At 43.7% G+C, this 15,935-nt stretch overlaps 1 protein-coding gene across 1 annotated transcript in view; it reads right to left on the minus strand.

The window, feature by feature from the left end:
• Nucleotides 1-14,112, minus strand: part of Atpaf1 (ATP synthase mitochondrial F1 complex assembly factor 1) — a 31,911-nt gene extending 17,799 nt beyond the window's left edge. Inside the window, exons 1-5 of the mRNA XM_042682618.1 lie at nucleotides 13,693-14,112; nucleotides 9,945-10,053; nucleotides 5,466-5,516; nucleotides 4,012-4,074; nucleotides 550-600 (exon numbers count right to left, since the gene is read on the minus strand). Of these exons, the coding sequence (XP_042538552.1) occupies nucleotides 550-600; nucleotides 4,012-4,074; nucleotides 5,466-5,516; nucleotides 9,945-10,053; nucleotides 13,693-14,003 (585 nt within the window). The 5' untranslated portion in view covers nucleotides 14,004-14,112. The remainder of the gene's footprint in view (nucleotides 1-549; nucleotides 601-4,011; nucleotides 4,075-5,465; nucleotides 5,517-9,944; nucleotides 10,054-13,692) is intronic.
• Nucleotides 14,113-15,935: the final 1,823 nt, after the last annotated feature.

Raw genomic sequence — 15,935 nt, forward strand, 5'->3', positions numbered from 1 at the left:
GTTTACCATGACAGCAGAAGGACCTTAAAACCAGAGAAGACAGCAGCATTTCCTTCTTAGTCACAGGCCTTAATGCAGCCAAAAATTTCAAGAAGGAAAAAAAGCAAGAAAAATGCCACTAGCAGAGGGGAAATGCCAGAGAAAGACTAGGAAGAGGATCCAAGTCAGCTTGGATCTATGTTGTTTACAGACAAGAGAAAAAGCCATGCTAGAGGCCCTGTCTTAAATTCTAATAGCTTGGCTAGAAAACCCAAAAAGAAATAAAAGACATCTGGAAATTACTCAGCAGCCTGAACTTATACTATGCTCTCTAGTCAGAGACTTAACTCAGAGACATTTCTAAACCAGAAGAGGGAAAACAGAAACCATAAATATACCATACAGAGCTTCCAATCTTTGGTGCTTAGGGTGTAATAAAAAACCTCAAGGCTGTAAAATGTTAAGTCCTCAAGAGGCCATAAACATAAGAAAAGTAAAGGCAACTGCCTGTGAAGGTTAGAAAACTGACCTTCATGCTATACCACTTTTCATTTCCCTCCAACTACTTACAGGAATAACTGCATAGACCGTATCTTTTGCTGCAAAATACTGCTGCCAAATCTGTGTTAAAAGAAAAAAACAGAAGAGTATAAGTGACAGCTGGGTAATCTTTTCAACCTGTGCAAGAAATTTAACTTTTTTTCTTTTGGGGGGGGGAGGGAGTCCGGTCATGGGGCCTGAACTCTGGGCCTGAGCGCTGTCCCTCAGCTCTTCAGCTCAAGGCTAGTGCTCTACCACTTGAGCCACAGCGCCACTTCCAGCTTTTTTCTTTTTGCTTATGTGGTGCTGAAGAATTGAACCGAGGGCCTCATGCATACAAGGCAAGCGCTCTACCACTAAGCCACCTTCCCAGCCCCCCCCCCCCCTTTTTTTAGTTGGTCATGGGGCCTGAACTCCCTCAGCTCTTCAGCTCAAGGCTAGCCCTCTACCACTTGAGACACAGTGCTACTTCCAGGTTTTTCTGTTTATGTGGTGCTGAGGAATCGAACCTGGGCCTCATGCATGCGAGGCAAGCACTCTACCACTGAGCCACCTTCCCAGCCCCAAGAAATTTTACTCTTAAGATGATTAAACTGCAACTCTTCAAAAACAAGTTCTGTCATAAAAACTGATTCTGGGGGGTGGGAGATGGGAAGGGATGGGAGGGGAAACAAAGGAGGAGGCAACAATGCTTGATAAGAAATGTACTCATTATCTTGCCCATGTAATTGTAACCCCTCCATATGGTATTTTCACAATAAAAAAAAAAAAAAACTGATTCTGGATCTTTGAAATTTTTCCTCTAAAGATGAACTTGTGACAGACATCTTTTTTCCTATCTTCTTTCTCCTTTCCAAACTCATACCTCTCCAACCAAGTGTAGCCTTCTCAGTTATTCAAGAGTAGAGGGTCTAGAGTTAGGTAGACCTAGATGTAAACTACCTATGCATTTACTAGCTAAGCTATCTTTGGCAAATCACTGAAAATTCCAAAATAACAGCAATAAATTAGCAATAACGTCAATCTTACAGGATTGTTGTGAAGACTAACCTAATATAGCTCTGTGTCTGGCACAGAGTAAGTACTAAAAATAATGTAAGCTTTTATTAGCTATTGTCATATAATAAAAACCTGCTTCTGAAAAGTCTGAAAAGAGATAGATGCTGCTAGGTCTGATTGTGGTATATATCAGTCAGGAGTTCCACCTCTGCCATATGTCAAAGAACAAGGAGGGCATAGTTGATCTTTTTTTTTTATTCTGTCGGACATGGGGCTTGAACTCTGGGCCTGGGTGCTATCTCTCAGCTCTTCAGCTCAGGCTTGGCACTTTACTACTTGAGCCACAGTGCCACTTCTGGCTTTTTTTTTACTTATGTGGTGCTGAGGAATCGAACCCAGGACCTCATGTATGCAAGGCAAGCGCTCTACCACTGAGCCACCTTCCCAGCCCAGTTGATATTCTTGAAATACCAAAAAGTAGGGAATAAGGATTTGTACAATGAAATTACAAAATTAGAAAACAGAAATAGTCATTGCTGTTTTCTTGATTCATCTTTTTTTTTTTTTTTTTGGGTCCGGTTGTGGGGCCTGAACTCTGGGCCTGGGCGCTGTCCCTCAGCTCTTCAGCTCAAGGCTAGTGCTCTACCACCTGAGCCACAGCGCCACTTCCGGCTTTTTTCATTTTGCTTATGTGGTGCTGAGGAATCGAACCCAGGGCCTCAGGCATGCAAGGCAAGCACTCTACCACTGAGATATCTTCCCAGCTCTCATCTGTTTTTAATGCATCTTAGAAATACAATTTTTCTTTTATAATATATGGATATGGTCTATATGCGATTTTACGTCTTAATTTCTTTTAATCCCTTAGCATACTATATGCATATTGTGTTCACATTTTATACTGCTATTATTGTGTGTCTGTGTCTATGTCTATGTGTGGGGGGTGGGGGGATTAGTCCTGGGGCTTGAACTCAGGACCTGGGCCAATATCCTCTGGCTTTTCATGCTCAAGGAGTGCTCTACCACTTGAGCCACAGCTCCATTGTCCTTTGGCAGAGATAAAGAGTCTCATGGACTTTCCTGCCTGAGATGTTTTTTCTTTCTTTTTTTTCTTTTGTGTGTGTATGTTGGTTCTGAGGCTTAAAACTCAGGGGCTGAGTGCTGTCCTTGACTATGCTCAAGGCTAGTGCTCGACCACTTTGAGCCATACTTCCAGTTTTCTGGTAGTCAATTAGAGATAAGAGTCTCATGGACTTTCCTATTTGGGTGGGCTTTGAAACACAATCCTCTCAACTCAGCCTTCTGAGTAGTTACAATTACAGGCAAGAGCCACCAAAATACTATCTGGCCAACTATTTATGTTTATTCATTTAAAAACAATTATAGGGCTTTCTCTGTGCCATGCATTTTTTTTCTGAGCATTTAACAAATGTTAAACTCATTTAATTCTCAGATAACTCTATGAATGAAGTAAGTACTGTTAGCATCTCCATTTTACAGTAGAAAAAAAGGCTTTGAGAGGTTAACTAGCTTGTTCAAATCAAATAGCTTTCAAAAATGGCAGAGCTAGCGCTTTAAACTGGCAGCTTGACTGTATCATATATATTTTAACCAATGCAATATGTATCTCCATAAGTAGAAACTTCAGAGGACTCAGTTGGTAAGGACATGAAGTAGAGTGAGATAAATGGGAGCAGAAAAATCTATTTTAAAAAGTATTTCCTTCTTTCCTTTGCTTTCCCTTCCTCCTTCTTTCCCTCCCTTCCCCATTCATTCATCATCTATCTTTTTTTTTTTTTAGTTTTTTTTTTTTTTTGGGTCCGGTCGTGGGGCCTGAACTCTGGGCCTGGGCGCGCTGTCACTCAGCTCTTCAGCTCAAGGCTAGCGCTCTACCACTTGAGCCACAGCGCCACTTCCGGCTTTTTTCTTTTTGTTTATGTGGTGCTGAGGAATCAAACCCAGGGCCTCATGCATTGCAAGGCAAGCACTCTACCACTGAGTCACCTTCCCAGCCCTTTTTTTTAAATTTTTAAGATAAGGTTTCAAACATATCTTTCCATTTCTTACCTCTTCTGTGGCTCACTGTGGAACAGGTCAGAGGGATATACAAAAGGAGACCCAATATAACTAAATTCAGGAAGGAATCCTTCATATTGATTGTAGCAGGCTAACCTTGAACTCCTGATCTTTCTACCTTGCATTCTCAATGATGAGATTACAGACATGTGTCACCATGTCTGAAATTTTAAGTACGACATGGGCAATAGGAATGAAAAATAAAGGAGGAATACAAATTGGTTAGACATGTGAGAGCCAAGCAAGAAAGAAAAGTTTTCTCTCCCACTGTTGTTTATGTAATTCACCACTTTTTTTTGCTTAAGGTTACTTTACATTTTGGTTAGAAAAGTGTCAGAATGTATACCCCTTACCACTCTGATTTGGTTCACAGAGCACAGTTTTCATGGAGTATACCAACTCATTCTCATTCATTACCTGTTTTATTTCTTCTCCAGATTTGTCTTTCACCATCTCAATGTTAAAGATTGAACTGAGAGTCTTGAAAAAGAAAATAAAAAGCAATTACAACCTGTGATTTAAAATAGCAACAACCAGCTCTCTGCTGGTGGCTCACGCCTATAATCCTAGCTACTCAGGAGGTTGAGATCTGAGGATCAAGGTTCAAAGCCAGCCCGGGCAGGAAAGTCCGTGAGACTCTTATCTCTAATAAACCACTAGAAAAAAAACCAGAAGTGGCGCTGTGGCTCAAGCGATAGAGCGCTTGCCTTGAGCTGAAGAGTGCAGGGACAGTGCCCAAGCCCAGAGTTCAAGCCCCACGACTGACCAAAAAAACAAACAAGCAAAAAAAAAAAAAAAGACAAAAAAAAACCTAGTTTCTCTAAGCCTCATGGAGAAAAACGTCAGAACAGTGAAGTCAACCTTCAGTAAGTTCAAATAGCATAAGAAACTCTGCATGCTCAGTCAAGTTGAGTCCCCAAGTCCACAATGGCTTTTTCATTTCTATTCCTGAACAATATGCACTTCCCAAAAGCTTCCCCTTCACCAGTGAGTCATGTGATACTTTGCAATGTAAAAGGAGAAAGCTTGGATTTATTTTTAATTTCATTGGTATTCCACAGAGGATGCTATTTGCCAATTAACTAACAAACTAAATACATTTTTGATGTGTGTGTGTGTGTGTGTGTGTTGGGGCTTGAACTCAGGGCCTCACACTCTTGCTTTTGCTCAAGATTGATGCTCTACCACCTGAACCACAGCTCTGCTTGTTATTTTTTTGCTGGTTAACTGGAGATAAGAGTCTTAGATTTGTCTGCCTGGATTGGCTTGGATCCTTAGATCTTAGCCAGGTGTGAATCACCAGCAATCACTCACCATTTTCTATTTTTAAAACTACCTCCTAGCTAGGCGCAGTGGCTCAAGCCTGTATCCTAACTACTTGGGAAGTGTAGATGAGGTATTCCAGTTTGAGGTCAATCCAGGCATAAAAATTTACAAGACTATCTCAACTAAGGCTGGACTTGGTGGTACATACCTGTCATCAACACGGACACTGGAAATGATGAACAGAAGATGGTTAGAAGCCTGGCTTAGGTGGGAGAGCACCTGTCTAGCAAGAGTGAGGCCTGTGTTCAATCCCTAGTTTTGAAAAAAAAATCCCTCCTCATGCCAAACACAACAACAACAACAAAATAACTAATGCCTAGAGAAAGGACAAGTGCTACTCATTTCTTATAGACTTCTTCCAGGACCTCCAGGATTCACACTTAAGCTAGAGGTCATGCTAAGGACACTCAGAAATATTTCTCATCTCTTCAGCTGGAAAATCACCTTTTAAAAAATCAAAGTAAATACATTCAAATTTTCAGCCTCTTGTTATAGATATTTCATATAACCTCAGTCTTGGATTTCTATATTTAATTAAGACTTACCTTGTCCTTAGTGAATCCTTTATTCAAAGACTGCTTCCCCGAGGCATCTGTCTGAAATACGTGGTGAAACAGGGTATTAATCTACACTTTACTCATAGGAAAAAAGACAATCAAACTAGCTGAAGTGCCCCATCTCATTATGTAATTCTGTAGGAGAAATTACCTCTCTCTTTTTTTTTTTTTTGGTCAGTCATGGGGTTTTAACTCAGGACCTGGGCACAGTCTCTCAGCTCTTCAGCTCTACCACTTAAGCCACAGTGCCACTTCCAAACACAGTGTTCTAAGACTCACTGTTTATTTGATAAAACTTCCTTCTAAGATAATGAGATGCAGTGGGCCTGGTGGCTCATGCCTGTAATCCTAGCTACTCAAGATGCTGAAATCTGAGGATTGGGGTTCAAAGCCAGCCTGGGAAGAAGTCCCTAAGACTCATCTCCAACTAACCACCAGAAAGCCAGAAGTGGCACTGTGGCTCAAAGTGGTAGAGCACTAGCCTTGAGCAAAAGATCTCAGGGACAGCTCCCAGGCACTGAGTTCAAACCCCACAACTGACAAAAAAAAAAAAAAGATGAGATGCAGAGATGAGGAAGACTTGTTAGTAACCACCATCTGTTAGGACATTTGGTAGTGGCCACAAGCAATAGGAAGGATTCCTTCCAATAATTTAATGTGTTTGGGTTTCCTGTGAGTGGCCCTCTAAGTTATTCCTGACTGCAGTTTTTAGTACATTACAGTCTTTTTGAGTACTCAATCCCTTCTGAATACTCCTAGACTGCTTCTCAAAAAAAAAAAGGGGGGGGGAAACAAGAACTAAATGTGATTATTTTCTTTCCTATCTTACTTTCTCTGATAGAAGCTATACCCTAGAAGCCCTATTTTGAATTGTTTTTGGATAGTTAATGGAGTCTGCTTTTTATCATTTTCTAAGTTCAAGACCATGTCTTTGAGAAGAAACTGTCTACATGTAGGATTCTAAAGCTGAAATTTTCTACATAAAATCTTAGAAAGATTGTAGTTTGGGGCCAGTTTAGGGGGAAAATAAGTTACTGAGATCCTGTCTCATTAAACAAGATAGCATGGCTGTTCACATCTGTAATCCTAGCTTTGCAGAAGGCTATAGGTGGGAGGATTACAATCCGAGGTCTGCCTAGGTCAACAGTGAGACCCTATTCAAATAATAACTAAAGCAAAAGGCTAAAGGTGTGCTCAAATGATAGAACATCTGCCTAGAAAGTGCTTCAAGCCATAAACTACATTTGTCATAAATTTGCTCTTCAACTTTGCAATGATTAGGCCACTAGCTATTTTTCTTTCTTTAAACAAAAGACTATGCAGCCCAGGTAGTGCTCTTGTTTTGGTGTCCTGAGTGCTGGAATTCCAAGTGTATGCCATCACATCAGGTTTAGTGAAAGGATCAATGAAAGGATCCATCACATCCATGCTAGGGGACCACGCAGAGGCAGGCAGGTAGGCACAGGAGAAAGATTATTACAAGGTTTATTAGAGAAGCCATATTTGCCCTGGAGAGAGAGCACATGGCAGCCTCCCCTATCTAGGTAGCAGCAGGGTCTGGGGGTTAGGAAGTGAAGTAGATGGGAGTTCAGGTGGGTCTGGGAGGAGAGAGGGAGGGACCAGCTGTACAGTGGGAACTTGAAGGCAGGGAGGGACTCAGGTCTGGGTGGAGCTGAGGACCAAAGGTGGGCATAATGCTTATATTTAGTCCAGTAACTATTAACCTTAACTCCATTAGCTATTACAGCTGATTAGATTCCCTTCTTCCCTCCACCCCTTCCTCTTATCTTTCTCTCTCCCCAGTACTGAAGATTGAAATGAGCATTTTGCATTAGCAAGCCTAGTAAGACAGGCACTCTACCACTTGAACCACATCTCCAGTCTCTTTTGATATTATTTTTTTGTCCGGCTTGAACTCAGGGCCTTGCACCGTCCCTGACCTCTTTTGCTCAAGCCTAGCACTCTACCACTTTGAGCCACAGCGCCACTTCTGATTTTCTGGTGGTTAATTGGAGACAGAGTCTCACAGACTTTTCTGCCTGAGCTGGCTCTGGACTCAGCCTCCTGAGTATCTAGGATTACAGATGTGAGCCACCAGCACTCAGATACATTGACTACTTTTTAAAATTTTATTTTCTTGTAAAGATGCTGTACAGAGAGGTTAGTTACATCAGTAAGGTAATGAGTACATTTCTTGTCAAGCATTGTTACCCCCTCCTTTGTTTTTTTCCTATTATCCCTTTCCTCCAGCACCTCCCCGAAACCCTCCCACCCAGCCCCAAAGTTGTAAAGTTCATTTCCAACATAGTATCTTGTATCACTGTTGCAATGAGTCATCCTGCATCCTTGTTTCAGCATTTTGATATTCCTCTACCCCTACCACATTGACTATTTTTTTCAAATTCTTTATTGTGATTGATTACATAATTTCCCAAATTTCACAGTATTGTGGGATAGTGATGCTTAGTTAAAATCACAAACACATTCTAACTTTCATGGGACAAATTGTTTATTGTGGTCTATAACATTTATGAGTTCTATGAGCTTTGACAATATAGTTATTTCTTCCACATTGGGTGATATGTACATTTCTTTTGTTTTGCATAGCGTCAGCTGTTCCCTCTATTCCCTGACTACTTTGGATGTGGGGATCTCCTTTAATGTCTGGGCTGCAATCCTACTTGTGCTTCTTGGCGTTTCTGGGTATAAGAGGCATGCGTCACCATGTCCAGCCATTGAATCAGATAGAGTCCCATGAATTTTCTTATGCTTGGGCTGATCTAGAATGGACATCCCAGAATATATGACTCCCTTGTATAGATTCTACTTTTAGGCTATCTTCTAACGCAAAAAATAAAATAAAATCCACGCAAATAAATATTACCAATATGACTTTAGAACAGAAAGTCGAATTCTAATTTCCCACCTTCTTTTAAAGTAGTTGTAGTAGAAACCACTGTACACCTAAATTATTGTACATTCTCCCTAGTTCCAACTTTTCCAATTTGTTCCGTGTATCACTCCAGAATACTTTTCAAATCATAAGCGTAAACCAATTTAGTAGTTTCAGAGTTTTTTAAAGATAAAAAACAAGAATGAAGTGCACTGTAGTAAAAACATGGTTTTGTAAGTAAAATTTCTTTGCTATGTAAGAAGTATATAGCATAGAGTTAGGGTACAGGGTAACATGTATACAGTATTAAGTTGCAATGTAAAATATATTTCTTACTGTGAGTAATGGTCAGAAAGTTTGAAAAAAGCCAGTCACTGGTGGCTCACATCTGTAATCCCAGCTACTCAGTAAGCTGAGATCTGAAGATTATGGTTCAAAGTCAGCCCAGGCAGAAAAAGTCCATGAAACTCTCATCTCCAACTAACCACCAGAAAAATGGAAGTGGAGCTGTGGCTCAAAGTATTAGTGCTAGCCTTAAGCAAAAAGAGCTTATAGGGACAGTGCCTAGGTCCCAAGTTCAAGTCTCATGACCAACAAAAAAAGTTTGAAAAGTACTGCATTAATCTTCCTATACACAGCTTTCTGCATATTTTTCTCCAGCTTTGATTCTTGTTTAAAGACAATAATAACTAATAAGTATTGACTATATGTTCAGGACCGTGCTAATGTTTTGCATGGCATTATCATATTCACTCTTCAGCACAACTCCAGGAAATAGGTATTATTATTATTATTATTCCTGTTTCAGACAGGCAAACTGAAGCATGGAGAAGTCATGTAATTCCCCCAGAGTCACTTAGCTAAGATTCAGTCTATGGCATTTGGCTCCAGAGCCCACCTCTGTTAGCAATGAAGTGATCCTGCTTCTACTCCTTAAGCCCAAATGCCTCAGCTTGGAGGTTAATGTCTGATGTATTTCTTTAGCCCTAATACTTTCTCTATATCCACTCTCTTACAGTCCAGTAACATTCTAGGTAGCAGAAGTCTTCTTGGCTTCTTCCTGGGATTGGTTGTCTGTGAACTCCTTTTGTAAATAAAGTTTTATTGGCACACAACCACACCCACTCGGTTACTTAATGTCTGTTGGTGCCTGCTTTTATACTATAATGACACTACCTAGTTGCACAAAGCCTAAAATATTTACTGTTTGGTTCATTTACAAGAAGTCTGATGAGACCTGTTCTGTACCAAATTCCTATTCCCTTTTGCCTAATTCAACCCCCACCAGACTTTTTCCAGCCTTGGTCAGGTTCTACTTCCCAACAGCTCAATGTCATGGTGCCTTAACTACTAGACTGCACCCTTCATGAACAGGTGACGCTTTTATCTCTCTGTATTTCCACCATGATCAGAGAAGTTTGCCCTGAAAGGGTAGGACATATTTATGGATGGAGACTGAATGTAGATGCTTTGTTCATCCAGTTGATAGATCAACAAATCTTCTTTAAGGTTTAAGAGTTGGGGGAAGTTGGGAGCTCTCCTGAACCAATAACACAAAATGGGATTGCCCTTACCTTCTGCTCCACAGACTTGATAAAATCACCTTGCTTGGAGTGGCCCACAGGCTGCTTCTGAAACTCGATTCGCTTTTCCAGGCGAGACTCAAAAGCAGCTGGATCAGACCTGATCAAAGGTAAATCAAAGAGTAAACCACCTGGGCCCTTTTTGGGTTCTGGGATAATAAATCATCATTTTCTACCTCCAAAGAGAAAGACATAGGCATTCAGCAAGGCTGAAGGACCTGCCTTCAGTTAATAAGGACTGAGTACAGGCATTCTCAAGGAGTCAGTATGATGTTTTCCTCTTGTAGGCTAAGCCTCAGGGTAACAGAGAACTTGGCCCCAGGTCCCTAGAAGGCTCAATATTGGAAGGGTGCTTTAAGTCCTCCTGTTGGGTCACTTTCTTAGGCAGCTGTCAAGCTATATCCAGTTCAATTTTATTTGGATTCTGGTAATTTATAGGCCTCAAACAGCCAGTTTTGCTTTATCCTCCAAAAAACCAGTAGATGGGCGTGGTGCTGGTGGCTCACACCTGTAATCCTAGCTACACAGAAGGCTGAGATCTGAGGATTTCAATTCAAAACCAGCCCGGGCAGGAAAGTCCATGAGACTCTTATCTCCATTAAACTACCCAGAAAGCCCGAAGTGGCGCTGTGGCTCAAGTGGTAGAGCGCTAGCCTCAAGCTGAAGAGCTGAGGGACAGCACCCAGGCCCAGAGTTCAAGCCTTATAACCAAACAAACAAACAAAAAAGTAGATGCAACATTAGAATTCATTTTTTATGGTGTGTGTGTGTTGTTGTTGTGGGGCTTGAACTCTGGGCCTAGGTGCCATCCCTTAGTTCTTCAGCTCAAGGCTAGCACTCTACCACTTGAGCCACAGTGCCACTTCTGGTTTTCTGGTGGTTAGTTGGAGATAAGAGTTTTATGGACTTTCCTGCCTGGGTTGGCTTTGAACTGCAATCCTCAGATCTCAGCCTCCTGAGTATCTAGGATCACAGGCATGAGCCACTGGCTTCAGGCTTGAAGACCAGGGTAGCTGCTGTCCTTGTTAAAGATTTTTTTTCCAGGCTTTATAGGTGACCACAGGGTATTTGCTTTTGTATGTTTTGGTAACGTTGTCATGTAGGAATTCTAACTCCTTGGCTATGACACCCCAGCACCATGGTGAAGTCTGAACAATCCAAGGACATCTAGTTTTACCCTTTGTTCCTTAATCAAGGCACATTGGAGTGGGGCCTGTTCCATAAAACTCCTTTGAAGGTGACATCAAATGCCAATCCCCTCACTGCTATGTAGATGGGCTGATCATCTTTCTTTCCTCTGTAAGGACTGGATCAGCCCTGCTGGTGGTCACAGATACACTTGTTGTATCAGGAGAGAGGCCAGGAGAGCTCTATTTAGCTCTGGAGATAGAGAAATAAATAAGACAAAGGACCTACTTAAAGACACTTACTATCTAGTAGCAAAGACAGACATGTACATGAGAATGCTATAAGTACTATGATAAACACTTGCCCCAACATCCTCAAAATGCTGAGGGAGTTTCATATCTTTGCACCTCGTTGTGGCTGCATCCTTTACTTGAATATTTCACCTCTCTCCTCTAGTTTTCTGTGTATATGCTACTCAAAATTAAAAAAGAGCTTTGGTAATAGATAAGGCTACAAGGTCTGGCAGAGAGTGGAATGTGAGGGTCTTATGCAGAACACCAAAGAATTTGGATGTTAGCTAGAAGTCAACCAGGCACTTTAAAATGCTCACTCTCCAGAAGATAGCAGTGCAAATTAATGTTGATGACAATGATCTTGTAGGGAAGGAGAGCAAAACCACTATTTGTACATGAGTAAGAATAAACAGGAGCTGGTAGGCATTCAGAATAGAGAAGGAAACACTTTGGAGATGCTTGTGTGTGAAAACGATCGAAGAGAAAAGGGTGGGGAGAAATTTAAGTCAAATGAAGGTTTATTTATTTATGTATTTATTTTGGTTGGTCGTAGGGCCTGAAGTCTGGGCCTGGACGCTGTCCCTCAGCTCTTCAGCTCAAGGCTAGCACTCTACCACTTGAGCCACAGAGCCACTTCCAGCTTTTTCTGCTTATGTGGTGCTGAGGAATTGAACCCAAGGCCTCATGCATGCAAGGTAAGCACTCTACCACTGAGCCACATTCCCAGCTCAAGTGAAGGTTTTAAAAATGAAAAATACTTAAGAACTTCTAAATACTGTTGGAAAGTCAGAAGCAGTCATTCATTCAGTCTGCATACAATAGAGATACCTACACAACCGTGTTTCTTTTTTTTTTTGGTTGGTCATGGGGCTTGAAGTCTGGGCCTGGGCGCTGTCCATCAGCTCTTCAGGTTAAGATTAGTGCTCTACCACTTGAGCTACAGTGCCACTTTCTGTTTTCTGGTGGTTAATTGGAGATAAGAGTCACAGATTTTCCTGCCTGGGCTGGCTTTGAACTGTGATCCTCAGATCTCAGCCTCCAGAGTAGCTAGGATTACAGGCATGAGCCACCAGTGCCTGGCTCACAGCCATATTGCTAACAGCATTATTTGCAATAGCCAAACTATAGAACCAGACCTGGTGTCCATTAATGGATGAATGGATAAAGAAAATGTGGTATATATACACAATGGATAGTCAGCCATAAGAATGAAAAATATTTGCAGGAAAAGGAACTGGAATTTTTTAAAAAGTACCTGTTAACTTATTCCATCACTCTGAAAGGTGAGAAAGATTACTGTAGTTTTCCTGAGATGCACTGGGGTGAAAAGGTTCAAGAATGGACATGGGAGAGGGGGGCACGCGCTAGAGAATAATGGCAATAGTCCAGGTGAAGATGAAGAAATAAATTATAGCAGTGGAATTAGAGAGGGACAGCATGCAGAGAATTTACAGCCCTCAAGTTTTGGTTTCCTTTTTGCAAGAAAAGCCTTATTTCCCCATATTCTCCCCAGGCCCTTTGCAACCTTTATATCCTTCAGCATTTTAGCAGTAATCCAGGTGAAGATGACAGAATAAATTACAGCAATGGAACTAGAGCTGAGACAGAATGCAGATAGGTAAAATTAGGAACTTAGGAACCCTGCGACAAATTCCAAACAGGGGTGTGTGTGTGTGTGTGTGTGTGTGTGTGTGTGAGAGAGAGAGAGAGAGAGAGAGAGAGAGAGAGAGAGAGAGAGAGAGAGAGAGAGAGAGAGAGAGAGAGACTGACTTCTGGTAAGTCTCCTCTTTGAGGTCCAGTTTCCTTAGCTTAACAAGAGGGTTTTGTGTTTATGATCTTACTTCTGATCTCCTTTTCTTGCAGTCGGTATCCTAAGGTAGGAATGTAAAGTTCTCTACTGACTCCTCTGGTAGATCCAAATCTTTACGAGGCAACTGTCCTAGACAAGTTTTCATTCAGACTCTCATTGGAACGCTCTTGAATGTGACCTTGGAGCAAGTCAACTCCCTTCTCTAGAAGCCTCAGTTTTCCCATTCCTATCGTGGGTCAGGTCGTGTGGGGCTGCCTTCCAAGAGCCCACCTTAGTCTTCTGAGAATTGAAGCACAAAGGCAACTGTGGAAAGGGACTAGCTGCGTGATCTCAAGCAAGTGCTTGGCCTCCCTGAGTCTCTCTACCTTGTCAGTACCTTGGCCCAGGCGGGGCAGGGCTAGGGGACAGCGCCCACTGGTGGCCCCCGCCCCTCCGCGCCTCCCCTTCCCATGCTCCCCTCCCACCGCCCCCCCCCCCCCCCCCCCCGCGCCAGCCGCGCGGGCCGCACCTGCGCAGCTGCTGGATCTTGTCCCGGTAGCGGTCGTAGAAGGGGTTGGCCTCGAGCTCCGACCCCACCCCTTTGCTGTCCGTGCTGTCGCGGCGCACGGGGAACACGCGCAGCTGTGCGGGCGACACGAACCCCAGTCCCAGCGTGCGGCTGCGCACCGCGCACAGACCCCGGTAGAGGCCGGCCACCTGCAGGACCGCCGGGCCCGCGCCACCGGCCGCGGACACCACGGCCGCCATGGTCTCCCCCGCCTCCGGCTCTTCCTCCTCAGGCGTCTCGGCCTCAGCCCCCGGCCCGCGCGCACTCTCCATCTCCCTCCGGGTCCTCAGCGCCCGCGCTCCGCCTCCGAGGTTCCGCACGCCCAAAGTTCCGGTCTCTCCGAAGGCCGAAGGCGGGAGCCCCGATGCGGGCGGGGGCCCGGCAGCGCGGCCCTTCCCGAGCGCTCTCGCCGCCCCGGCGGCCCGCGGCCCGCCTCTTCCCGGGAGCCTGCCGGGATTTACCCCCTCCCTCCCTCCCTCCCGGGACCAGCAGTCCTTGCGCGCCAAGTCTCCTCTTGACAGCCAGCTGGGACCTTCCGGTCGTCGCCGAGCTCATTTCCAGCTGCATTCACGTGGCCCTCGCTGTAAGCTGTCTGTCCTTCCACAGCCAGGTCCCGTCAGCGCAGCTGCAGTTTTTCCATTGAGGCCTCTATCCGCAAACCACTACTTGGGCTTCACGTCAAGTGAGGCAGAGATCCCCCTCATTTTACAGACGAGGAAGTCTCTTAAGATGCCAGCTACCTCCCAAGCCTTGTTTCCCACTGGAGTTCCAGCCAAGATGGACTACTTACTCTTCTTCCTCAAGAGAGAGAGAGAGAGGAGAGGCAGCTGCATGCAGAGCAAAGTAATAACGGTTCACAAGGAACCAGCCTTATTTGGGTTCTTTGTGATCCCTGGGATATCCTCTCCCTTTCTCAACCCACAGGTCACCAGCTTCCTCATCTGAACGAGGTGTAAGCTCTCAGCTGTAAGGTCTCAGCTGCTCCCAGCATGAATGACCCCTCTGTGAGGGCAGGCAATAATTTGCCTTTTAATTTTTTTTTTGTTTTTAAATAGTTATTATAAAGGTGATGTTCAGAGGGGTTACAGTTACATGTCAGGTAAAGAGTACATTTCTTTCTTTTTTTTTTTTTTGGGTCCGGTCGTGGGGCCTGAACTCTGGGCCTGGGCGCTGTCCCTCAGCTCTTCAGCTCAAGGCTAGCGCTCTACCCCTTGAGCCACAGCGCCACTTCCGGCTTTTTTCTTTTTGCTTATGTGGTGCTGAGGAATCGAACCCAGGGCCTCATGCATGCAAGGCAAGCGCTCTACCACTGAGCCACCTTCCCAGCCCCAAGAGTACATTTCTTTTTTGACAATGTCACCCCTTTCCTCACTCTCTCCATTTTCCCCTTCCATCCTCACCCACAAATTGCAAAATTCACTTTTGAGGTAGTGGCCAGTGAGTACTAGATTGTTTTTTGCATGGAGTTCTTGTCTGCTTGCGTTTTACCCCATGGAAACCTGGCCTGTGGCAGGGACAGAGCCCTCAGTTCTACTCAATGCCACTTGCTCTCATGGAAGTCAGTTCTGCCCACACAGGGCACCATGTGGTGGGATATTTCTGATTTCTAGTGTGCTGGTTAGCACACACAATTGCTCTTCTCCTTGCTCAGACAGCACATTGCTACCTCTTTATCACCTAGGGTTCAGTTCATGTGTCAATACCTCAAACATAAATGAATCTCTCTTTTAATCTTTTTAAATGAATCTCTCCATCCTTTTATGGTCTGTTTTTATCCTATTTTGCCCTTTTATTTTACTACCTTCACAGGAGTCATCACTATCTGAAATCCTCAGATCCTTATTTACATTAATTCATATAGCTTACATTCCAGTGGAGATAGGTAACAAATAGGCATATACCGCTATACTGAAAAACAGCAGGCTGAGAGATAGAGATCAGGAGACACTCAAGGACCTGAAGGAAAGGGAAGGACATTATTCCCTCTTTTTCAGGTAGGAAGAATAGCACGTACAAAGGCCCTGATACAGAAGAATACTTTGGGAAGAGAAAGGAGGCTACTGCATCTCAGAGAGTGGAAGAAACAGCAGCTGAGACTAAGGAGGCATGGGCCCGGGGTGTGGGTTAAAGTGCTCAGGGCTTTGCCTGCCTTAAGGACTGTGATTTTTAATGTGAGATGGGGAATCTCTGTAGATTTTGAGCAG

This window comes from Dipodomys spectabilis, unplaced genomic scaffold (genome assembly GCF_019054845.1).
Source record: "Dipodomys spectabilis isolate Male_0828 unplaced genomic scaffold, ASM1905484v1 ptg000002l, whole genome shotgun sequence".
Classification (NCBI taxonomy): Eukaryota; Metazoa; Chordata; class Mammalia; order Rodentia; family Heteromyidae; genus Dipodomys; species Dipodomys spectabilis.